The sequence below is a fragment of the Arachis hypogaea genome, chromosome 19, assembly GCF_003086295.3.
Source record: "Arachis hypogaea cultivar Tifrunner chromosome 19, arahy.Tifrunner.gnm2.J5K5, whole genome shotgun sequence".
NCBI lineage: Eukaryota > Viridiplantae > Streptophyta > Magnoliopsida > Fabales > Fabaceae > Arachis > Arachis hypogaea.
Genome location: NC_092054.1, coordinates 19,810,962 through 19,837,947, shown reverse-complemented (window position 1 = coordinate 19,837,947; position 26,986 = coordinate 19,810,962). Strand labels below are relative to the sequence as shown.

At 40.4% G+C, this 26,986-nt stretch overlaps 1 protein-coding gene across 3 annotated transcripts; it reads right to left on the bottom strand.

Moving 5' to 3' along the window:
• Nucleotides 1-136: 136 nt before the first annotated feature.
• Nucleotides 137-23,665, bottom strand: LOC112775570 (exocyst complex component EXO70A1). 3 transcript variants are annotated; one of them, XM_072226918.1, is made up of 3 exons: nt 21,002-23,665; nt 18,824-18,880; nt 137-318 (listed from the first exon to the last, which is right to left on the bottom strand). In XM_072226918.1, the coding sequence occupies exon 1, from the start codon at nt 23,098-23,100 to the stop codon at nt 21,181-21,183; it is 1,920 nt and encodes a 639-aa protein (XP_072083019.1). In that variant the 5' UTR covers nt 23,101-23,665; the 3' UTR covers nt 137-318; nt 18,824-18,880; nt 21,002-21,180. The 3 variants fall into 3 exon arrangements, with proteins under 3 accessions (XP_072083019.1, XP_025675057.1, XP_072083018.1); XM_025819272.3 differs by lacking the exons at nt 137-318; nt 18,824-18,880 and adding an exon at nt 19,556-19,993; XM_072226917.1 differs by lacking the exons at nt 137-318; nt 18,824-18,880 and adding an exon at nt 20,213-20,551.
• Between the last annotated feature and the right edge of the window lie 3,321 nt (nt 23,666-26,986).

Here is a 26,986-nt window from a genome sequence, read left to right as displayed (position 1 = left end):
AATAAAAATAGTTCAGCAATTGATTTTCTTATAGAACAATCATATCTTTCCTTTGGTTTTGGCATTCTCTAAGTTTTAAAACCATTTAGACCGAGATTTTTCAAAACCTTTGTTTATGGAACGATTTCTAACGTGTTTTTATGAAAACTTGTACTTTTCAAAAACATTTTAATATATTTACAACAGAGATATTTAGATTAGAGTTCTTAACAAGAATTATCTAAGTCCTATATGCAAACTCTTCATAATCTTGAACTTGACTGTCTTGATTCTTTTGTTAATTTTCTTGCTATTGCATGACCGATGCAGTCCCTTCAACTACATCCACCACGTAACCAAAAATATCATCAAATCAAAGAAAAAAAAGTCACAATATATATGTCAATATGATAACTGTTCCTTAAAGAGACAACATATATAACATCAGGTTAATACCATTTTCACAACCCAACTACATCAATGAAACAAAACACAGCATTTGCATTTAGAGTGTTATCCTTTTTAACTTGTCCCTACCAACAGTGACAGCACTGTCGACACTCAAATCATCACTGGAACTTCTCCCATATGGATGAAGGTTGATGTGCTACCCCGCTTGCCATTGACAATGTTTACAAGTTGCTCTCTCAAATACGAAGGTGTGGAGATTGAAGAACACAACCTATTTTTGCATGCTCCAACACGAGAAACAATTTTGTTTTAGTTAAGCCCCACTTTGGATTGGCGAATTGTACTTATTTGTTCTCTGACTTCTTAATTGCTATAGTTTGGTCTCTCAAATTTAAAAAAGTGCAACAATGTAGTTCTCCGTGTATCTTCTGTCACCAGAACTCAATATGTATCGTTAGTGACGTAGCTCAAACCTTGCTACACTAGACATATTAAAACAATGTCGTATGCATCTTAGCACTAAAAAGATACTAAATGGCGTCGATTGAGGGTTTTAACAATACTAAAACATTACACCCCTCCCTTTTAGTATTGTTCAAACCCTGAATTTAGCGCCAAAACATATACAACGTCATTTTAATATATCCAACGTGACAAGACTTGAGCTGTATCACTAACGGCGTTAAGAAGAGACTATATTAGTACTTTTTTTTAATATGAGGAATCAAATTGTAGCAATTAAAAAGTTAAAGACCAAATCAGCAGTACAACTTACTAATTTCAGAAATCAGAGTAGGGTTTAACTCGATATTTTGAAAAATTTATTTCTGATCAGAATTTGTCTTACCAAAACAATGTATTATGAGCTGCGTGAAAACTGTCATTTTAACCACATCAGATAAAGAGCAATTTGTCTCTGTGGTGACGTGTATCATCACCATAGCCATGTCGGCCTATTAACGGACGTATAAGAGATTAACTAATTTGTAAAAATATTTTCTGTTTTTATTTTTTAAAAATAATTTTTATTTTTAACTTTTTGCATTTTAAAAACTGCAATTAATTTGTAAGAAGAAGATTTATTTACTAGTATTGAAAATAATAAAAATATATTTTGTTAGTTTATTTTTAAAATATACTTTTGATAGTTTAAAGTTATAAAACTATATTTTTATTAAATGTTTTGGTTTGAAAATTATTGAAAATACATTTTAAAAATAAACTAACAAAAGAAAATCATAAAACGAAAGATATGATTTTAATTACTAAAATCATACTTTCCTCTCAAAACCAAAACTACCGTATTTTAGTTTGAAAATATTTTTAAAAATTAAAACTAAAAAGACTGAAATATGAAAATAGTGCTTTTAATTTTGTTCTATTTTTTAAAAATATTTTTTTAAAGTATTTTTAAAATATTTAATTAATTATAGTTTTATGTCTTATTTTTATTTTTATTAAAAATAAAAATGAAAATGCGAAAATGCTTAAACCAATGGACCCCTAAGAATTTTTTGTCAGTGTCTACCGAATGAAAGTAACAAATAAACCTATGGCACAAGAAGCTAGGAATCTAAAACCTAATAAAAACTTGTTGGAGAGAGATGTGTTTAATATAAAATTTTTTGAGATCTATTTGAAATATTACTCTATATTTATTCTGGTTAAATTTAGCTCAATTTTTTTTACGCACTCCTCAAATTAACCACATTTTTAAAATGTACACCATTTAATTGAACATTCTGATTATGACAAGAAGAATAATATTATCAAAGGCTCTTAAAATTGTTTTAAGTAATTGCAGTAATCTATATAAAATCAATTATGATAAATGTTAAAGTGAAAAAATATAGAAAAAATATTATTTATTATTTATTAATCATAATATATTTTCTCATTTCATAATTATAATATCTGTTAATATAATCTTTTTTAATTAATAAATTATTAAAATTCAAAACAAAAATTATTTTAAGAGAAGAGAAATGCGAGGTAAACAATAACTCAACATTAATAAAAAAGAATACAATTTAAATAATACTCTCACCTAAAGGAGTGTGCTATATCACATTCCATAATAACCTGAAACATTTTTTCTTTCATCATAATGATTGATTTAATTAATTACACCACATATCAAATTTTAGATTTTGTGCGGTTAAATTAAAAAATTCTTTATTTATATTCTTTTCTATTATATCTATTGTCACTTAACCTCTAAGTTTGATAATAAATAGTTAGAGTAATTTAAGTTAGGAGCTGATATGTGCCTGATCAGTTAGTCATGTTGATAATTATATTAGATGACACCTCAGCAAATTGGTTACTAGTTTGTTAGAAGGGTGCTGATCTAGTGCAGCTAAGATGTAGTGTAGGTGCTGTATATATATGTATTTGCAACTCACCTGTAAAGTGTGATTCACCATTTTATGCTATTAGGTATTTTGCAATTGTGCCTTTCTCTCTGGTTTTCTCTCACAGAAAGTGCAGCTACTCACACTTGCAACACCTTCAACATGGTGCGGTGAGCGTGGAGTGTGGCAAGCACTGAGATTCAGATTGAGGAAGGTGCAGCCTGATCTGAAATCTTGCCAATTTTGCAAGAGCTCAGTTATGCGAATGGTGATCCAAATTCCTTTCTTCTCGATCCAGATTCTGTATCTCGTTCCAAACTGAAATTTCTTTGAGTTTCTTTTCAATTCAGCGTGTGATTCATCTAATTTCAATTTGAGTTTAATCCGTTGAATTTCTTTCTTTCTCCATCTAATTTCTCAAGTCAAATTCATTCTCTCTTTCTGTCTTTCTTCTCTTCCTACAAACTTATACGATAGAGCTTGATGAGAGTGCGCCGCCTCACACTCTCTGTAACTGTGAGAAGGTGACTCCGATCAACGAGATTGTAGGAAGAAGGTTAATCACTGAGGCTTCTGTCAATCGACGTTGCTGGAAGGTGCGATGGAAGGTGTAAATGCAGAAGCGTTCATGAATTTTCTGAATCAGCTCACAACATTTCAAGCGAGTATTAGCAAGAAGAGTACCAAACCGAATCAGGATCCAGAGAGCATCTATTATCTTCATCCCTCTGAGAGCACTGGTATTCCTCTTACTACTGTTATTCTCGATGGTAAAAACTATGGTGATTGGAGTAGATCTGTGCTGTGGGGACTGAAAGGGAAGAACAAGATGAAATTTATTGATGGTAGTTTGCCTAAGCCTAATAAGGATGATGAAACCTTTGAGGCATGGGATAGGTGTAACACTTACGTCGTAGCTTGGATAAACCTTTCCCTTAGTCCAGACATAGCTAGAAGTGTTGTTTGGAACAATGTGGCCAGCAATCTGTGGAGTGAATTGAACCACCGATACTATCAAGGAGACAGATTTAGGGTGGCAGAGTTGCAAGAAGAGTTGTTTGCCATCAAGCAAGGAGACCTAGATGTAACTAAGTATTTCACAAAGTTGAAATCCATTTGGGAAGATCTTGACAGTTTTAGAGCTATACCCGATTGCGAATGTTCAAACAAGTGTAATTGTGGCTTAAGTGTGATGCGACAATATCGAGTAGAGGATCATGTAACACGATTCTTGAGAGGGCTGAATGAGCAATACTCCACCGTTAGATCTCAAATCATGTTGTTGGATCCTCTCCCTGATGTAACCACTGTGTTGTCCATGTTGACACAGCAGAAACGACAATTTCAGAATCCAGATACCGCTTCGGACATCAAAATTACATATGCTGCCATTCCCTCGAACACTGCAGGATCCTTTCAAGGCAGAGGGAGAGGGAGGGGCAGAGGTGGACGATCCCAAGGTGGTAGAAGTCAGGGAGGAAAGGCAGACCACAATGCTCCTATTGCGGAAAGCTTGGCCACAGTGTTGACGTATGTTATAAGAAACACGGATTGCCACCACATTTAAGAGGTAAAAATGCTGCAGATGAAAATGGAAGCTTTGCAGCAGCAATGAACACTGAGAGTGAATCAAGAAAACTCAGTGAGCACGACAATTCATCGCGTTCCTCCCATTTAGAGAGAGTTGGAAGTGACACACTGGAGTTCACCCTTGAGCAAAAGCAGGCATTGCTCACTCTTCTCAACAAGATTCATGGAGAGCAGCCTCATAGCATCAACGTGACAGCATCAAAGGTTTCATCCGAGTTGCCTCATCAAGGTAATTCGGTGCATACACCAATCCTTCATCTAGGGAAGTTGGTAAAAGTCATGCATTTTAAAACAAGCATTAATGCATTGAATATTTCTTCAAACAAGTTCTCATCCTGGGTAATCGATACTGGTGCAACTGACCATGTATCCCATTGCCTTAATGATTTTTTCACATATAAAGAAATAGCTCCTGTGATAATTAAATTGCCCAATGGGGCTTGGACTACAAGTAGAATCATGGGAACTATTGTTTTCTCAAACAAACTGTTACTGCACAATGCCCTTTACATCCCATCTTTCAATTTCAAGCTCATTTCTGTTTCAAAACTCACCTCTGCATTGCATTGCCAAATGAACTTTACTGACATAAGGTGTGAGATACAGGATTGGAGCTTGATGAGGATGATTGGAGCAGCTAGAGAAAATGGTGGTCTCTACATATTAAATAAAGAGGCTTTAAAACTCCCCAAGCCAAGTACACAATTATGTTCGGTTGTAAGCAATAATCACAGGCAAGATCGCTGCATTTGGCACTACAGGTTGGGTCACTTGCCAAATGATAGACTAATAAAGATGAAGAGAGACTTCTCCTTCATCTCATTTGATAAGGCAGCAGCACCATGTGATGCTTGCCATCTAGCTAAACAGAAAAGACATCCTTTTCCTGTAAGTAGTTCTGACCCAACTCAATTGTTTGAGCTTGTACACATAGACATTTGGGGGCCACTTAGAGTGCCATCCACCAGTGGACATCGTTACTTTCTAACCATTGTAGAAAATAAATCAAGATATACTTGGGTGTACTTGATGAAATTGAAGTCTGAAGTATGCAATTTAGTTCAACATTTCATCACTTTCATACAAACTCAATTCAACAAATCTATCAAAATCATTCGGACTGACAATGGTCCAGAATTTCTCATGGAATCTTTTTTTGCTAAAACTGGAATTTTGCATCAAACTTCCTGTGTTGAGACTCCTCAACAAAATGGGATAGTAGAACGAAAACACCAACATATTCTTAACATCACCAGAGCTATACTATTTCAATCTCAAGTCCCACATTGTTTTTGGAATTTTGCTGTTAAGCATGCTGTTTTCTTAATGAATAGGATTTCTTCTACTTTTCTCAAGGACAAGTCTCCTTTTCAAATATTGCATCAATCTCTCCCTGATCTAATGACCCTAAAGGTCTTTGGTTGCTTGGCCTATGCCAGCACCATCAATGATCACAGGTCCAAGCTGGATCCTCGAGCCAGGAAATGTGCTTTCCTTGGATTTAGGGAGGGGACAAAAGGATATGTTTTAATTGACTTAAAATCCAAAGAAATTTTTGTTTTTAGAAATGTGGAATTTTACGAAAACCATTTTCCTTTTGCACAAGATAAAAACAATCATGCATCAACATTAGAATTAGAAATAAATAAAACCATTGCACCACCTGCACTAAGACCTGAAACATTGGAATTGGACCATGGCCCTTCTTCCTACAAGCACACGAGTGACTCATCGAGAGTCACTGAAGGTGACTCAACAAATCAAAGGGAAAATACCCAAGAACTAGCCAGGGAAAACTCACAACTAAGATACTCTGAACATAATGTACAAAGGAAATCCACAAGGGAGAGAAAGCCACCAGCTTATCTAAAGGATTTTGTTTGTATGAGCACCACCATTGACAAAGCTAATCCAAATCAAACCATCAACAATAAAGTCAGGTATCCAATGTCAAACTTTGTGTCTTATGAATCTCTTTCTGCATTACATAAAGCATATTCACTTGCACTAACCAATGATATCGAGCCAAAGTGTTATGAGGAGGCGGTGTTACAACCCTGTTGGCAAGATGCGATCAATGCTGAGCTTAAGGCTCTTAAAATGAACAAAACGTGGAGGCTTACAACTCTGCCTCATGGGAAGAAAGCGATTGGAAGTAAGTGGGTCTTCAAGATAAAACACAACCGGACGGTTCGATAGAAAGGCACAAGGCACGGTTAGTAGCAAAAGGGTATACACAGGTGGCCGGTATTGATTATCTAGACACATTTAGCCCAGTGGTAAAACTGAAAACACTAAGGATTGTGCTAGCCTTGGCTGCCATGAAAGGTTGGATGCTTAAACAAGTTGATGTAAATACTGCATTCTTGCATGGCGTACTCAAGGAGGAGGTTTACATGAGGCCACCACAAGGTTTGGAAATTGAAGATGGGAAGGTGTGTAAGCTGGAAAAATCGCTGTATGGACTCAAGCAGGCTAGTCGGCAATGGAACCACATGCTACATTCTGTCTTGGTAGAAGCTGGATACACCAGGTCAGCATCAGACCATTGCTTGTTCACGAAAGGGACATAATCTGGTTTTACAGCACTGCTGGTCTATGTGGATGACTTAGTGATAGCTGGAAATGATGAAAAGGAAATCGATCGAATTAAGAGGATCTTGGATGAGAAATTCAAGATCAAGGACATAGGAGATTTGAAGTTCTTTCTAGGGATGGAAGTTGCAAGATCAAAGAAAGGTATTGCTCTCTATCAAAGAAAGTATGTGATGGACTTGTTAAAAGACACAAGATTTAAAGGTTGCAAACCAATAAGAACACCATTGGAATATATCGTGAAGCTGTCCAGAGAAAGAGGAGAACCACTGAAGGATCATTCAGCTTTTAGGAAGCTAGTTGGGAGGCTCTTGTACTTAGCTAACACCAGACCTGATATAAGTTACGCAGTTGGAAAGCTCAGTCAGTTTTTGGACTGCCCAACCACACAGCACATGCAGGCAGCACATCATGTGCTCAGGTACTTAAAAAGAGCCCCAGCAGCAGGGTTGTTTTTCACATCATAACCAGATTTCAATCTGACTAGGTTCTCAGATTCGGACTGGGCAGCATGCCCAGACACTAGGAAATCAATTTCAGCCTATTGTTTCTACCTGGGAAACTCACTCATAACATGGAAGAGTAAAAAGCAATTGACAGTGGCTTCATCATCCTACGAGGCAGAGTATCGAGCATTAGCGAGTGCGACTAGAGAGGCACAATGGATTAGTTACATCTTGAAGGATCTGCAGATCCCTCTTACCAAGGCTATCAACATCTTCTGTGATAGTCAGTCAGCAATATACATAGCATCTAACCCTGTGTTCCATGAGAGGACGAAACACATAGAGGTGGATTGTCATGTGGTGAGGAATAAAGTTCAAGAGGGACTCATTCATTTGCTACCCATCTCAACCCATGAGCAAGTGGCTGATTTGCTCACCAAAGCACTTGCACCAACCGTGTTTAGTAGGCTCCGAGATAAACTAGGCATGCTGAACATATACGCTCCTAACTTAAGGGAGGGTGTCACTTAACCTCTAAGTTTGATAATAAATAGTTAGAGTAATTTAAGTTAGGAGCTGATATGTGCCTGATCAGTTAGTCATGTTGATAATTATATTAGATGACACCTCAGCAAATTGGTTACTAGTTTGTTAGAAGGGTGCTGATCTAGTGCAGCTAAGGTGTAGTGTAGGTGCTGTATATATATGTATTTGCAACTCACCTGTAAAGTGTGATTCACCATTTTATGCTATTAGGTATTTTGCAATTGTGCCTTTCTCTCTGGTTTTCTCTCACAGAAAGTGCAGCTACTCACACTTGCAACACCTTCAACATCTATAACTACCCAATTTTTTCAAATAGAAATCACAATTTAAAAACACAACTTATATAAAACATCCCAAAATCTTAAAACATTACAAATCTTGAGAGCATACACACTTAGTGCAAATTCACCTATAATTAGTAAAAGATAAAATTGATTACGTTCTCAAAAAACGCAATGACATCAATATGGGTGACTGTCGGTAAAAAAAAAATTGCAAAACGAAACAGACAGACGGAATAAACGAGTGCAATGTAAAATAAGATAGACAATTGAGATCGGACAATAAAACATGTCAAACGAACTGTTCATATCCTGACCCAATGATAAAGCCCAGGTACAAACGAAAGGTCCAATCTAAAGGATTAAGCCTCGCTCTATACCGACCTTCACCCCACGAAGTCGGTTTCTACCTCGACTTGCTTTAAAGAAGTCGAGACGAAGATTAGTTGGCAGATAAACACTCATTTAAAAGAGTAACTGCCCCTAAAATCTCTCTACCCACTTCCTGGAGCCATATCTCAACCTCCCTAAGATAAAGGGACGGTTATTCCCCATGAATAACGGAACTACACCAACGATGGTTATGGGTTCACCACTATAAATACACTGGCACTTCTCAGGTATCACTAAGCCCAATACTCTCTAGACCTGTTTTGCTCCCTTTGCTGACTTTGGCATCGGAGTGTCTTTGCAGGTACCACCCTCCATTCTCTCATACCGAAGTAGGACGAGGGCCTTGGAGCATCAATCCGCTTGGATACTCCCTCATTCTAACGATTGGACCAGCCAAACGAATCCAACCCAATAATCTCCGGTTACCCATCGTAACATTGGCGCCGTTGCTGGGGACCCGAGAGATCAACCAGTAAAGGCGGACATGTCACAGGAAGACGGTCATGTGGCATCAGATTCCGAACAAGAGAATCTGGATAACGGAAACCACGACGTAGAACTGACCCTTCACCAGGAAACCAACGACCAACACAGGGAAGGAACCTCCGGATTTAAAAATCCGAAGACAAATTCCTCGGAGGGGCGTGAGTCAGAAAAGGATGGACCACCCCACGCAACTGAACTAATGGGGCTAGTCCATGTCCACCAAAGTCACTTGGAACAGCTGGAACAGGAACGGGAGCGACAAAGGAAGATAGAAAAGCACCTAAGAGAGGAGATGGATCGACGAAAAGAGTTAGAAAAAAAACTCTTAAAGTTAGAATCCTCCCTCAGAGGTCGGAACTCCCGTGAAGATCGAGAAGAGTCGCCCCCGGGAGGGGAGGACCCTTTCAGTGAGGACATAATGAGGGCAAAAGTTCCAAAAAACTTTAAAAGTCCCAATATGGACCTCTATGACGGAACCACCGATCCAAAGCATCATCTAAGCAACTTTAAAAGTCGGATGTATCTGGCTGATGCTTCTGATGCAACGCGCTGCAAAGCTTTCCCGACCACCTTATCGAAAGCAGCGATGAAGTGGTTCGATAGTCTCCCTCCAAGGTCGGTCACCAGCTTTGAGGACCTCTCGAGGAAGTTTCTGATGAGGTTCTCCATTTAGAAAGATAAAGTAAAGCATGCACCGAGCCTCCTGGGAATAAAGCAGGAGGTCAGAGAACCTCTAAGAGATTATATGGAAAGGTTCAACAAAGCATGCTTAGAGATTCAAGACCTGCCCACCGAGGCAGTCATTATGGGGCTAGTAAATGGACTTAGGGAAGGTTCCTTCTCACAGTCCATATCAAAAAGGCACCCCACCTCCCTGAGTGATGTACAAGAAAGAGCTGAAAAGTACATCAACATGGAGGAAAATGCCAGGCTGAGAGAGTCGAGCTAGCGACCTGGGCACCTTCCCTCAATAAAAGAGAGAGAAAGGGAGCCCAAGAAGAAAGAAGACCTCGGTCCTGACAGGCCCAGGAAATATCACTCTTATACTCCTCTAAAGGTTTCTATAGTGGATGTATACAGAGAAATTTGCAATACTGAAAGGTTGCCACCTCCCAGGCCCATTAAAAATAAAAAAGGGGGGAGTCGCAGCGACTACTGTGAGTACCATAAAATATATGGTCACTCGACAAATGACTGTTACGACCTTAAAAATGTGATAGAAAAGCTGGCCAGAGAAGGCCGACTTGACAGATATCTCATAGAAAGGTCGGACAATCATGGGAAGAGAAAGCGAGACAATGCGGATAGAAGAGACCCACCACCGCAGACTCCGGAGAGACATATACATATGATCTCAGGCGGATTCGCGGGAGGGGGACTCACCAAGTCCGCTCGCAAAAGACACCTCAAGCGAGTCTACCAGGTCGGAAATGAATCATCCGACCTCCCCACTATCTCATTTACAAAAGAGGACGGGCAAGGAGTAATCCCTGGACACGACGATCCAGTGGTAATAACTATGATCCTAGCTAATGCCCATCTCCACAGAACCCTAGTAGATCAAGGAAGCTCGGCGGATATCCTTTTCAAGCCCGCGTTTGACAAACTAGGGTTGGATGAAAAGGAGTTAAGAGCCTATCCCGACACCTTGTACGGGCTAGGCGATACGCCAATAAAACCACTAGGATTTATACCCCTCCACACTACCTTCGGAAAGGGGGAAAAATCCAAAACTCTGTATAAACTTTATAGTCATCGACGTAGGGTCAGCATACAATGCCCTAATCGGCAGAACTACCCTGAATCGACTCGGAGCGGTGGTGTCTACCCCCATCTTTGCATGAAATTTCCGACACCTACGGGAATAGCAACAGTGCGGGGAGACCAGAAGTTGGCAAGAAAGTGTTACAATGAAAGCCTGAACCTGAGGGGAAAAGGCAAAGAGGTTCACACCATAGAGCTCGGTGGTGCAAGAGCCAAAGAAGAGCTACGACCACAGCCAGGAGGAAAAACTGAAGAAATACAGGTCGGCGAAGAGGAAGGGAAGAATACCAGCATAGGAGCCGACCTAGGGGAAACCCTGAAGCAAGGGTTGACTAAGCTCCTAAGAGACAATTCCGAACTCTTCGCCTGGAAGGCTTCCGACATGCCCGGGATAGACCTCGAGCTCATGTCCCACAAGCTTTCGGTACATCCGGGATCCCGACTTGTACAACAGAAAAGGCGCAAGCTCGGCCCGGAACGAGCCCTAGTGGTGGAAGAGCAAGTTCAGGCACTCCTAGAAGCCGGCTTCATTAGAGAAGTTAAATATCCAACATGGCTAGCAAATGTAGTTCTAGTCAAGAAGCAAAACGGCAGTTGGAGGATGTGTGTTGACTACACCGACTTAAATAAAGCATGTCCCAAAGACCCTTATCCACTCCCGAGTATTGATACCCTAGTAGACTCTAACTTGGGATATCAATACTTGTCGTTCATGGACGCCTACTCGGGATATAACCAAATCCCGATGTATAAGCCAGACCAGGAGAAAACATCATTCATCACGCCCAGAGCTAATTTTTGCTACGTGGTCATGCCATTTGGATTAAAAAATGCAGGGGCCACATACCAAAGGCTGATGAATAAGGTGTTCGCCCCTCACCTTGGGAGCTTAATGGAAGTCCACGTCGACGACATGCTAGTAAAAACCAAGGAAGAAGTCGACCTCTTATCAGACCTCTCGCAAGTCTTCGACACCATAAGGCTACACGGGATGAGGCTAAATCCCGCAAAGTGTGCCTTTGCGGAGGAGGCTGGAAAATTCCTAGGTTTTATGCTAACACAGAGAGGGATCGAAGCAAATCCCGATAAGTGTAAAGCTATCCTGGAAATGAAGAGCCCGACTTGCTTAAGAGAGGTTCAGCAATTGAATGGCCGACTTGCAGCCCTCTCCAGGTTTTTGGCAGGATCAGCACTCAAATCCCTTCCACTATTTTCTTTATTAAGAAAGGGATGCCAGTTCAAATGGACTCCGGAATGCGAAGAAGCATTCCAGGAGTTCAAAAGGTTCTTGAGTCAACCACCAATCCTAACCCGACCTCTAGCCAGGGAAGATCTCATCCTTTATTTGTCCGTAGCAGACAAAGCTGTCGCATCAGCCCTGATAAGGGAGGACGAGGTCGGACAACATCCAGTCTACTTCATCAGCAAAGTTCTACAAGGCCCCGAGCTAAGGTACCACAAACTAGAGAAGTTTGCCTACTCCTTAGTAATAGCCTCACGAAGGCTACGGCCTTACTTTCAAGCACATACAATAAGAGTCCGAATGAACCAACCCATGAAGCAAATCCTCCAAAAGACGGATGTTGCGGGGAGAATGGTTCAATGGGCAATAGAGCTCTCCGAGTTCAATTTGAAGTATGAAACTCGGACAGCAATCAAAGCCCAATGCCTTACCGACTTCATAGCTGAGTACGCAGGAGACCAAGAGGAAAAGCCAACTACATGGGAACTCTATGTAGATGGATCCTCAAATAAAATAGGAAGCGGTGCAGGCATAATACTGGCAGATGAAAGGGGAACTCAAATAGAGGTATCCCTCAAATTCGAATTCCCAGCTTCAAATAATCAGGCAGAATATGAAGCCCTGATTGCAGGGTTGAAGCTGGCAGAAGAGGTCGGTGTGACAAAAGTGATGATATACAGTGACTCTCAAGTGGTGACCTCCCTGATAAATGGAGAGTATCAGGCCAAAGACCCAAACATGAAGAAATACCTGGAAAAAACTCTGGAATACCTCGGACGCTTTGCCGAAACCGAAGTTAAGCATATAACTCGGGATCTCAATAGCAGAGCAGACGCCCTCTCCAAGTTAGCGAGTACTAAGCCAGAAGGGAATAATAGAAGCCTGATCCAGGAAACTCTCCAAGAGCCCTCTGTAGTAAAAGCAGAGGGCAAACAAGACGTCCTTGAGGTATATGGGCTAAATATCGGATGGATGAATCCTCTGGTCGAATACCTAAAATTCGACATCCTCCCCAAAGAGGAAAAAGAGGCCAAGAAAATTCGGAGGGAAGCACAATATTACACTCTGGTGAAAAATATCCTTTATAAAAGAGGAATATCAACGCCATTGTTGAAGTGTGTACCGACCTCAAGGACCGCTGAAGTGCTAGAGGAGGTCCACAATGGGATCTGCGGAAACCATCTCGGAGCCAGGTCGCTAGCCAGAAAAGTAATCCGAGCTGGATTCTACTGGCCGACCTTGCAAAAAGATGCCACAGAATTTGTGAAAAAATGCCAACCTTGCCAAATGCATGCAAATTTCCACGTAGCTCCCCCCGAGGAGCTCATTAGTATAACTTCTCCATGGCCCTTCGCAAAATGGGGAATGGATTTGTTAGGTCCTTTTTCCCAAGCGCCAGGGCAAGTCAAATACTTAATTGTGGGAATAAACTACTTCACAAAGTGGATAGAAGCAGAACCATTGGCCACCATCACCGCCAAGAGAAGTCGGAGGTTCTTCTACAAAAATATCATTACAAGGTATGGGATACCTCACTCCATTACCACAGATAATGGAACCCAGTTCACCGATTCCACCTTCAGAAGCCTAGTGGCCAGTATGAAAATCAAAAACCAGTTGACCTTGGTGGAACACCCACAAGCAAATGGACAAGCCGAGGCAGCCAACAAAGTCATACTGGCAGGGCTAAAGAAAAGACTACAAGATGCAAAAGGAGCCTGGACAGAAGAGCTCCCCCAAGTGCTGTGGGCTTATCGGACGACACCCAATCTGCAACTGGAGAAACACCCTTCTGACTTGTCTATGGGGTAGAAGCTATGATACCAGTAGAAATAAGTGAGCAAAGCCCAAGAATGATTCTCTATGATGAAATCCGAAACATACAGGGGCACAAAGAGGAGCTAGAGTTGCTCCCTAAAGTCCGAGAACAAGCCCAGATAAGAGAAGCAGCGCTGAAGCAAAGGATGGCTACCAGATACAACAAGAAAGTCATTCGAAGAAGTTTCGCACTAAGCGATCTGGTCTTAATCAGAAATGACATAGGAGTCAACAAATCGGGGGAAGGAAAACTCGCTGCCAATTGGAAAGGACCCTACAAAGTTAGCGAGGTCTTAGGAAAAGGTTATTATAAGGTGACCGACCTAAGCGGCGCCGAGTTACCAAGATCGTGGCATGCTTGTAATATGAAAAGGTACTATAGTTAAAAGCGAACTCTACTCCCTGATGTACTCTTTTCCCAACTTCACGATTTTTTCCCAAACATTAAAGGGTTTTTTCTGAAGAAGGATTTTTAATGAGGCATCATAGTAGAGGCTAAGGGGGAAAAGATTATTAAAAACCCTTAGTAGCAGTAAAGTACCTTCCCAAATTAATAAAGATCTTTTACAATATCTCTTATAAATTCCTTCTCGTTTATTTTTTCTTCCTACGAAACGCGCCGACTTAAGCTCGACAAAACGTGAAAATCCCATGAACCGACCTAGATGGTCGTCAGGATAAAACGACGAGGTACAAGTCGGTGTAAAGAGGTTATAAAAGTTGATCGTGAGAAACTCGGAGACATTCCGACTCATAAGTCGAAATGAAAAACCGAGTAGAAAAGAAAACGCATCGCAAAAATAACCTAAGTCATAGAACTCAATAAAACAAAGTTGAGTATAAGGAATAACAAAAAAGAGATAAAAAAACCTAAGAAAAAGCTTAAAGGCTGTTCTAAAGTCCTTAAAGCGAAAAGGCTTAGAAAGACAGACAAGCAAAAGGTTTTCAGAAAAGATTAAAGGAACTTCGAAAAATCAAAATCAGAAAGCATGCACACAAAAAGGTAGCTGAAACCCTTATACCAAAAAGGGTATTTTTTGTTAAATAAAACCCTTATCCAAAAAAGGGCAATTATAAATATTTTTGTTTACGGCCATAAAAGGCCAAGGCAAATGTCAACATACCACCACCACAAATATAAAGAGTTAAAGAGGGGACCCACAGGCCGGGCCCCTATATAGCCAACAAATTTTTAAAGAGCATCACCACCAGGACCGAAGGGAGTAGTCGGATCACCACCAGAGTCGGGAAGAGGAGTCGGAGCGCCATCAGAACCAGGGAGAGAAGTGTCCATAGGAGTTGGAGAAGAGGCGCCGTGAGGTCTTGAGGTGCTCGGAACATCATTTTGACGAGGAGGGGACTCAATGATTCTCTGCCCCCGAGTCTTCAAATCTGACTCGGTGACGATCTCGGGAGCTGGGGGATAAACTATGGCACCATCAATAACGATCTTATCAGGATTCAAAGGAGAGAGATCCAGGTCGGGAGCAAGAACTCCGACCTGCTCCTTAAAAATCCTCCAGGCCTCCTCGGCCCCCTCAGCAATAGAGTCCTCCAACTCGGCATAGGCAGTCTGAGAGTTCAACAAGTCCCTCTTTACAGCCACAAGGTCCTCAAATAAACTCTGATAACTCTCCTGCGCCTTCTTTCTCAAGCCCTCCTCCATGTTACATAGGGCTTGTAACTTGCTCTCCTTCTCTCAGAGGCCATCCCTCTCCTCCTTCAATTTGGCAACCTCCTTCTTCAACTCCTTCTCATGTTCCTGATATATGAGAAGCCTTCCCTCCAACTCTTCAACCTTAGAGGATGAACCCAGAGAGCTAAGATGAATCTTCTAAAAAATATCAAGGAACTTGGCACAAATCCCCGCCGCCCTGATGCTCTCCTCAGCCAGAATAGTGAGGTGGTTCCGAATAGAAACATCATCCATACCTATACGGGTATGGGGATAGATGAACTTTCGGATAAATGCAGGAGCATCCACCTTAGCCTCACCTTCAAAAGAAGAACCAGACTCTAAAGCCTTGCGCTTCTTCTTCTCTGGCTCAAGAGAAGGTCGAGGAGGAGGGGACAGCTGAGAAGAAGCCGAAGCAGGAATAACAATGGGTTGAGAAAGAGTCCCCAAATTTCGGGAAGAAGGGGGAGGAAGAGGAAGAGGAGAGCTAGTTACCCTGACACCACCGGTTCTGGCGCGAGACCTCACCTTGGCCTCCTGGACTCTCTGGTAAGACTCATTGGAATTCTTCCTCGCCATCTCTGTAAAAGAAAACGATTAGTAAAACAAGTCGGTAAAGTCGATAGAAACAAGTCGGAAACAAAGTAGATAAAAGCTACCTAGTTGTGTCTGGACAAAAGACGACGACCCCTGGAGAAATTTTTTGGTATCCAGATATGGGGCCCTCCCCCATACTTCTCGGAGGAACCCTACAATGGCTGCCTTCACCTCATCCAGATCCTCCAAACCATATTTTTTACAGGGAGAAGCCTCTAACCAGTACAAGGGAAAGCGAAGGGAAGAATTCTCATCCAAGAAAAAGGGGTGGTGACCCTCTATGCCTTGAACTTTGAAAAAATAATTTTTGAAGTCATGAAAGGATTCATCAAAAAGGGTGAAAACTTTCCGACCTTGTATAGCTCGGAAAGACACCCATTGTTGCTTATTATTTTGCCCACTGAAGGGCTTGGTCATGTGGAAGAGATGAAAGAAAATTCTCAAAGAAGTCGAAAAGTCTAAAGCATGGCTGATAAACTGGTAGATTTTCAAAAAACCCTAGGAATTGGGGTGAAGCTGGGTAGGTGCAACACGGCAGTGACGTAAAACAGCAATTTCGAAATCAGAAAATGGAAGGAAAACACCCAAACGGGTAATCATGCTCTCATACATAAAGAAGAAATGAGGGGCTGTCTCAGTAGCCCTCCCGAAACAAACCCGGTCTTCCGGACCCGGGGCAAGCAGTTCATACTTTGGCTCATCCTCATCAGAGGTGCAGAGCCGGTGACGAGTGCGAAGGTCAGTAATAAAATCAGTGTCAAACAGAGGTTCTTCTCCTAAGACTGTGACATCAACCCACTGAGCAAGAATTTCTATGGAAGACATTTCTTTTCCTAAAAAGGTGAGTGAAACCTACAAAGGAAAAAGAAAAGAAAATAAAAAACATGGTCTCTAAGGGAATACGGAATCATAGCCTACGAATCACCTTCTCTCTATCTAAAGAATAAAGACATGCAAACAGAAGCATTTCATAAAAGAGAAGAGGAGAAAAAGGCTAACCTTTGCCTGGAAACAAGGTAGAGGAAGATGCAAGCCTTCAAACAAAGAATGCCCCACGTACAGAAGAGAATAAAATTTGAAAAACGCAGAAACGAAACAACGAAAGAGAGGGAAGGCATTTATAGGCACGTTAGGGGCATAATGGTGAAAACGGAAAGCGGTCATTAATGGGCGCACCGTTACCAAGGTAATTAAAACCTACGCAAACCCTTAACGGACGCGACGTTTGATTAGACCTAACTGTGAAAACCAAAAGTCACAAAAGTCACGTCGGTTCCGAACAATCACGTCGGTTCCCTCCCAAGTCAGCTACGACCCCGAGTAGAATACTCAAACCCAAATCTTAAAAGAAATTGGGCTCGAGTAGGGGCACTGTTCATACCCTGACCCAATGATAAGGCCCAGGTACAAACGAAAGGGCCAATCCAAAGGATTAAGCCTCACTCTATACCGACCTTCACCCCACGAAGTCGGTTCCTACCTCGACTTGCTCTAAAGAAGTCGGGACGAAGATTAGCTGGCAGATAAACACCCATTCAAAAGAGTAACTGCCCCTAAAATCTCTCTACCCACTTCCTGGAGCCATATCTCAACCTCCCTAAGATAAAGGGACGGTTATTCCCCATGAATAACGGAACTACACCAATGGTGGTTATGGGTTCACCACTATAAATACACTGACACTTCTCAGGTATCACTAAACCCAATACTCTCTAGACCTGTTTTGCTCCCTTTGCTGACTTTGGTATCGGAGTGTCTTTGCAGGTACTACCCCCCATTCTCTCATACCGAAGTAGGACGAAGGCCTTGGAGCATCAATCCGCTTGGATACTCCCTCATTCTAACAATTGGGCCAACCAAACGAATCCAACCCAATAATCTCCGGTTACCCATCGTAACACGAACCATATTAATTTAGAAGAAGAAAACATGAATAATGAGATGATAACGAACAAAAAAAAAGAAAAAAAAATATATATTTTTTGTAGAATTTATTCTTTCAATTTCATTATTTTTTTTATTTTTTCAGTTTTCATTATTAATTTAAATTTTTATGTGCCTAAAATCAATAACATAGACTTATTCATTGTTCTTATTTAGATTTTGAATTACATTTTTTTTTATGTTTTTGTATGCTTTTTTCACCTATAACCCTTATAAATTCAATTATGAAAACGTTTTGTTTTGGTTTAATTTATACATAATATTGTCTTATTTGATCATTTAAATGAATGTTGTATATATAAAATTATAGATGGTATATAGATAAAATTATGCATGTTATATTTATATATACTTAAATACATATGTCATAATTATGGATGTTTTATATATATAATTATAAATGTTATATGCATAAAATTATGAATATTATATGTATAAAATTATGGATATTATATATACTTAGATAGAATGATGGGCAACCTCTTTATTATATAAGTTCAAGTTATTAAAATCTTTCGTTAAGAAGGTAAATGAGTAGTTCTCTCCATCAAAAACGTCAAGCACAAAGATGCGAATTATTACTAATTAAATCTCTTATTAAAATAATTAAACTATTTTCCTAAAATAACACTAAATACATAATATAACCGATATTAACATTAACGTTGTGAATGAAAAATCATAATAATATCATTACATACCAATGCAACGCATGAAGGAGATTTATTGCTGCAGGGTGACGAAGGTTTCGTTGTGTCCTTCAAAAAAAAATTAGTATTAATGCTAATTAAAAGATATTATTTTATTAGTCTTTATTAGTGTATAAGAAAATTAAATAATTAATGACAAACCAATGTGTGATATGGTGCGTGGATATTGAAAGGAAAAATATATGGAAGTGATATAAATAAAGTCAAATAAGAAAATTTTTTATTTTTTTAGACTGAAATTTTTGGTTCCCAACCATTTTTCTCAACAGAAAAATAATATTAGAAAAATTTCATTAATACTAATTGTTCATACTCTAATTTAATGCTATAATTCAGGTTCAAGTAAGCTAAAAAAAATCCAACTTAAAAGTTGGTCTTTATCACCTACCCGACCTTTTGAGAAGAGGTCGGGTTCGACATAAGCCTCTTCTCCAAAAAGGTCGGTTTAGTATGAATTGACAGATAACACTTATTTAAATAAATAACTGCTTTCTAATGTTTAGGTCATTCTGTCAAGTCTAATCTATCTGTTTCATGTTATCTATATAACACTAATCATGCTAAAAAAATTAAAAAAAGGGCCAAAATTTAATTTATTTAGTATTTATTAATTGTGGTAGGTAATTTAGTCATCTAGTAACACCTAAACAAACGATTTACTATTCCGGCTGTGTCAATTGCCAGCATAATTCTAATGACTATGTATAAAAGAAAAGCACTCACTCAATTGCAAAGGATAACTATCCATGATAAAGAAGACTGCTCTCATTTAAGGGTTTGTCTCAGTTAAGGGACTTTTTTACATCCAGTTGAATCGACTAAATCGCAGATGACTCAACCGGTTCACCGGTTATCAACCAGCTCAAACTGTTTTTTGTTTTTTCCCAATTCTTTGCGAGGCCTATGATGATTGGATCGGACAACTGTTCAGTTCCCGAATAATCCAGTCATTCAGTGGAACCAGGCCAATTCTCAAAACCTTGCAAACTAGTCCCGTGTTAGATTCCTATTAATCTCCGGCTAACAAATTCAACCAAATCAATCTTCATTGTTATTTAAAAATAAAAATTAAAAAAAAGCCATGAAAAGTCACTAAAGATTTTTAATATTTCAAGTCGGTCCGTCCAACTATGCAAGCTCCATTAGCCTCTCCAGAAGAACCTAACATGAAGATTGATTTGTCCAATTAAAAATTAACTTGATAATTAAAACTTCGATAATACTAGAAAAACAAAAAATAATCAGCTCAAATTTATTTTATTTAATATTTATTTATTATAGAATATATTAAATAAAACTAAAAATAATAAATTTTGGTTATTTTTTACTAATATTTTTTTGTTATCAAATACTTTTATTAAAACATATTAGACACTAAAATTTCCAACTAAAAAATCCTTAAAAATTATTTAGGGTATTACTCATTTAAGAAATACGAGCCATGATACCATTTCTCAAATAAGTATATGCTTACAAGGTGCTATTCAATATGGCTGTGTGATCCTCATAAAATAAGACCTTTCAAGTTTCAATAAAACTGTATGATTTCTAATGAGCAGAAAATTAGTATTTTATCATGAAGCATAAAAGGAGACATCATCATTAACCAGCACCAGATGATCCAATTGCAAACAACACAGGTACCCCAATCAAAGTTCTCCGAGGTAACCAAGTTGGTGAGACGTATAATCAATCACCGATACCTATGAATTTAGCTTACTGAAACAGTTTAAATCAGTTTGTACTTGAAACGAATTATGAATTTATGATATACTATACTTGGCAAAGCTATTATTACGCTGTATAAATAGCAAATCAAATAAATGGACGAAAGATCCACGAGGTTGCATTTTTGGCAACAAAATTTACCATGATTTGTGGGGTAGTATTATTCTAAAGATGTTTGGTGTATGAATCTCAAGAAATATCAAAACATAAGATACAGATGCCGAAAGGCCAAAAGCTACAAAAACTTCAATTTCAACATGCATCTATTAGTTTCAAAACTATCACATTGTATAGAGTCATATGAAGCTACAAGAGGAAACATCCTTTTAACCTTGAGAACCTTAAGAGCTAAAAATGAGAACACACATACAACAAATTCCAATAATATAAACAAATGAAACAAAATCTAGAATGTGGTATGAAATCAAATAACATGCTTACATGGCAGCAGCATTCAGGAACTTGAACGAGATTATGAATCACCTCTTCCATTCTTTGAGAAATCTTGAAGCACTTGTGCACCCAAATTACCTGAACGCTCCACGAAGGAAAGAAAAAAAAATTGAAAGAATGTGTCCTAAGATCTAATTTGTGGAAGTCAATTTAGAATTTTCAGTCCATCATTGAGATCTCCTCCTCAGGTGCTGCGAAACAGGGGTTCCTTCGAAAAAATCCAAAACAGCATCTTCCAAGTCCTCAACAGAGTATTTAATGTAGTTCTCTGGATGCCTTCCACTCTCTATATGGCTCCTGAATCGCCCAAGAAAGGAGCGGTATGCCGGGATCAGCTTCTCCGATATAGATATTCTGAGCTCCTCACGGAGCTGAGAATCTGGTATCAACCAAACAGCTTGAGTCCTATGAACCTCCTCGAACATGGCATTGAAGGACTTAAACCTTTCCCTCAAAGCACTCCTGGAGACGCCGGAAGAAAAGCCACCACTTACATGGAGTCCCTCATCTCTCAAACAATACAAGACCCTGACCCAAGTTGCCCTCTGGTAGCTGGTAGCAGCCTGGCGGAACTTTCCGGTGAGGCGCTTCAAATACTCATCACCAATCATTTGCCTTAACTCAGGGGAGCCCCTCACCTTCTGAACAATGTAGTGGACATTGTTCATTATAAAGAGGTGAGAAAGAGATGCATCTTTATAGTGCTTGGACTTGCCATCTAAGTTGAACTGCAATATCACAATGATCCAAATCAAGTGGATAGCCAGAGGGGTCTTGCCCTCCAGCTCAGTGAAATCCATGTCCGGAGTAGAAGGATCACCGGAATACCGAGACCCTGTGGATGGCTTCGACACAATAAGCTCGTTCAAAGTCTGCTTGTAATCCGAGATCAAGCTGATATAGTTCATAACATACCTCGTCAAGGGGTGAATGGTGCCACCAGGGACAGGGACCTTGGAAGGTTCTCGAAGCACGGCGTTCTCGAACTCCGAGAGGATCCCTCGGGCGGCCTCCGCCAAACGGGAAAGTATCTCGGCGGCCTGAATCCGAATGGACTCGGAGGACTTGGAGTCGAAAACGACATCAATGTCCGGTATAAGGTCCATTAAAGCATCATGAAGGTCAAGAATCTTGAAGAGCTTCTCAGGGGATCTCCGGCTTATGCTAATGGCCTCGGCGAAGTTGAAGAGCTGAATGGCGGGGCCCTTCACTGTCTCCATGAAGCAAGCATCGTCGATGGCGGTGCCCACGCCATCGAAGATTTGTTCGCAAAGTTTCTTCTCGCTGGCGAAGAGAGTCCTCACACACACCTTGGCGGCCCTTATCCAGCGCCTGATCTTGGCTTCAAGTTGCTCCCATTCCAGCCGCTGAACGTCGCCTATGCTCAGCTTCTCGATCCCAAGCCTCCGGAAACTGGCGTCCACGGCGGACTTCCTCACGCTGCCGTACACCTGAATACACTCGCGGAGGTAGCCGGACGAGATCATCCTCTCCGCGATGCTGCGGAGGTCGTAGACTGCTTCCGAGGGTATCAGATCGATCTCCCGGATGCTGCTAGTGGAGCGGTAGCTGCTGTTCACGCTGGAAGCACCGTCGCCGCTGTTGAAGCGGAAGAGATTAGCGCAGCCATCGGCCTCGCTGCTGTCTCCGTCGTTGAGATGGCGTTGCTTTGAAGCTGAGGAAAAGGAGGACGATGAGGAAGAATCAGCAGCTGTGTCTTGTTGTTGTTGTTGTTGTTGTTGTTGGTCATGGTCTTCTTCGTCTTCTGGGGTGGTAAAATGGAGGGAAGTGGGGTCTATGAGTGAATCGGCTTCGATGGGGTTGGTGTGGGAGATGAGGATGTTGCGGAACTCGTCCTCCAGGCGAGCCATAGCGATCTGGAGGGCACAGTTGACCTTCGGGTCGTCGGAGATAGAGGCGGAGGACATGGACCGTTGGATTTCATCCACGGCCTGGAGGTAACGATCCACCTCCTGGCGGTCACCGTCGAAGATCATCTTCTCCCTTGCTTCCTCCGACGCAGTCGAGTCCCACCGGAGGATGATCTTCTCCGCCGTCTCAAACGGTAATGTTTCCGGCGACTCCATGATTCGAGGGTGTGTTATAAGTAAGCAGTAGTGATTGGTTAAAAGAAAGACAGAGAGAAACAGAAAGTGAGAAAACTAAGGAGAGTTGGAGAGTGGAGGAGAATCTGAAAATTGATAAAGGTAGAGAAATAAAGAAAAGGGGAAAGGGGTGGAAGATACTAGTTGGATTTTTAGGGCTATTATTTGGGAAAGGTAAAGAGGAAAAGGAAAGAGGAGAGAGAGGCGATGGTGGCTGTGGAGAGTTTTTGTCTGAATGTGGAAGTGAGGGAGACTGCGCCAAAGTTGGCGTCTTTGACAGGATAGAAGACTGAATGAGGAAAAGGAAAGCAGCTGAGTTTGGAGTTTGGGTTTGGGATTTGTATTGTGCTATGTAACACTTGCGTTTCGGGACATGTTCTCTTCATTTTGACATTTTAAGTGTCGCCGCTGAATCTCCATAGTACATACCACCAAAATTTACTTCATTTCCTTTTTTTTTTTTTTTTCACTTTTTTGCATGCTTGTTAATTAATTACTATCGGAAGTATAGAACTCCTTTTTCAAGTGATGATCAACTTATCATGATTTCGAATCTCGATTCCTTTCTCTTTTTTGTGTCCTTTCAGTAAACAAGAAAAAAAAAAACCATATTATAGTTTTATTTGCCTGCAATTTTAATTGGCTTCAACTTGAGAATTTATAAGGAGTAAGGACATAATCAGGTTATTTTTGAATTAAATGTTTTTAAATTGGCTTAATTAATTTTAACTAAAGAAAGCTTTGATTGTTTGTTATTCGTAATTATTTTGGAAACAAATGCTTCATAATTATTTCTATCAGTTGCAAAATTGTGTTTGGATCATGTAAATATATTACTGGCCTTTATAACAACTTTTGTCTCGGATATGGAAATTAAATTACTACCATTATTAACATTGTTTGATAGATAATAAGCCTCAGTCAAATATATATATAAATTCTATGATGACTATGTTATCGTGATTACAGTAATTATATAAATATTATTAAAATTAAAATCAAATTTTTTTATATTTTGATAATATTTTTTTAAGTAATACTTTTATAAAGTATTATTTAACAATAAAAAATTATTATTTTAATTTTAATAACACTTTTTAAAATATTATAATCACAATAATATATCATATTAGAATGACTATGTATTATTGTATATTTGTTTTTGAATTATTATATTTTATTTATTATATTTAGTTTTGTGTTTGGTATAAATTTTTAAAGGTAAAAATATTTTTAAAAGTAGTTAAGGTAAAATTTTTTAAAGATGATTTATGTTATCTAAATTTAACTCTTATACTTATGTCTATTATAGTTTTTTTTTTAATTTAAAAATTATTTTATGAAACATAATTATTATTGTTTGTGTTTATTAAAAAATATTAAATTTAATTTACCAAATATAGATGTTATAATTTTTTAAAAAAATATCTTTTAAAAATAATTTTTAACATGTTCTGGAAAGAATACTCTTTTCGAGCTATACGTCGGTCTTGCGTTAATTCAGAGCACCTGACAGCTTGATTTAAACTGGGAGAATCCTCGTGAACTCGGACCCAAGTGTGGTACCTGCAAAAAGGACTTTGACGCTCAAGTAAGTGAAGAATCACCTAGAAAAAATGAGTGTATAATCAGTGAGTTGGTGTTGAATGATCTGCCGACCCTCTTCGACCTTGCTCCTATTTTATAGATTGGTTGGTACTAAATGAGTCATCGGCCTAAGCCGAGATCTTCGTGGCCGACTTTGGGGTGAGAGAGGTTTGTTAGGATAGAGTCATTTGATTTTTAAATGTGGGTCTACGTGCCGAGTGTACGGTTATTTGGTTACCGGACGATTCAGGGATGCTTGTTGGGTGCAAAGGTAGGGCCTATTCTCGATTGGAGCCTGGAACGCGAGTGGAGAGAGCCGCCGACTTCCCGAGCTCTTTGTGAGTTGAGGGGGTGCCACCTACAATGACACTCCAACGCTCAAGTCAGAAGGGGTGCAGGTGGTATGAGGATATGGATATGGTGACGTACCTGGGGGGAGGGGTAGGACCCTCCCCTTATATACCCTGTCAGTAGGGCGGGCCCTACAAGGGGAAGGCCCCTTCCAGGAAGTTTTCTTTCTCACAGCTGTCACGCAGCTGGTAGCAGGGGCGCGTGTCCGGGTCACAGACCGGACGGGTTGTGCGCGTTGACCCGACTGCGGAGATCGGTTTATCCTCGGGCCGGGTCGGCCAACATGCCAGCTGGGCTGGGTCGTAACAGTGCCCCCAACACGCCAGCTATGGCCGTGAGCAAGGTAGAGAAAATCGAGATTTTACGTGAAATCGAAAAAATAAATAAAAAACGTAAAATGTAAAATCTTAACAAGATTTAAATCGTAAAATCGTCAGACTTAGTACAAATTTCGTAAAATCGATAAACTCATTTAAAATCGTAATATCGGAAGATTTTAAGAGTTAAATCGAGATTCTAGCTATTATGGCCGTGAGCACCGTTGGTGGCGTGTTTTGTTTTCTCCCTTGCGTGTTGTCGCTTCGTCGGTCGTCCATGGTAAGGACGCGCTTCCTTGCGCGCGCGTAAGCCCGTTCGCTATTGGGGAGCGTCCTTAGTCGCCTCGTTCTTTGCGCCGAGCATTTAATGCTCTTAATGGGCAATTCAAAACCCCGCGGAAAAAGACTATCTTGTCCCTGCCCCTCGCGCTTCTCAGAGTTGGTTTCTTTTTCAGTTTTCATTTGGTTTCTCTTTAGTTTTATTGTATCGCCACTGCATCTTCTTTGCTTTCTCCTCTTTCTTTCCAAAATCTCCACTGCGTGCCACTATTTTGCCCAGATCTTTATCAATTTTCCGATCCCCCTCGATCATCTTCACTATCTTGGTAAGCTTCCTATCCTTTTCCCTGGTATTGATGTGGTGTCGTTTGTTTTCGTTGTTCATCTTCCTGATTTTGCATGTGCGTTGCACTGTTGATATGAACTGCGTATTTGCTAGCGTTTTAGCATTAGGTAGGTACTGTAGGGGGTTACCATTTTAGGATTTTGCTTTTTTAGGCTTCGTTTTGGTAGTTGTAGTGATTGAGTAGGTTGGCTGTAGTTTTTGGTGGTGGTATGAAGGCTTTCTGGTAGTAGTGCCGGTATCCCGACCTTTTAGACTGATTTTGAGTGGTGCCCCCATTGTAGGTATAGCCCAGCGTCCCATTGTAATGGTCGTGAGACCGGCGCCCTACGACCGATATGCGTGGGTGACCTCAGATGTCAAGGAAACCCCGAACCATATGTCTTTGGAGGAGCTCGCGGAGTTTTGACAAGCAGAGTACCTTTGCGGGGGAGGAGATGAGGAGAGTAATTATGACGCTTTTGTTCCCGCCGAACAGAAAAGGATATACCAATTGAACTTGCACTCTCCCCAGGTTCCCGATTGGATCTGGTTCTACAAAGCCATGTTTACACATCTGGGGGTTCGCATCCCATTTTCTCCTTTCCAAATGGCGCGGTTAAATCGCTGTGATGTGGCGCCATCCCAATTGCATCCGAACAGCTGGGCCTCCATCCGTTGTTTTGAGATGGTGTGCGAGTTTCTAGAGCTGCCGGCCTCAGTCGAGGTGTTTCTTTTTCTTTTTACCTTAACAAACCCTTCCAAGCAGGGGAGGGCAAAAAAGGGTTTCATGTCCTTCCGGGCAGCTCAGGGTCAAAGGATCTTCGGCTTGTTCAAGGACTCATATCATGGATTCAAAGATAAATACTTCAAAGTTCGCCCGGATGAAGGTCGGCACCCGTTTTGGCTGACTCTGGAGGGGGAGCGTCGTATCCCGACTTATTGGAGCTTCGGGGCTGGGGCTAATGCTTTCACTAAAATAACGTATAAAGGGTTATCCCCTGAGAATAAG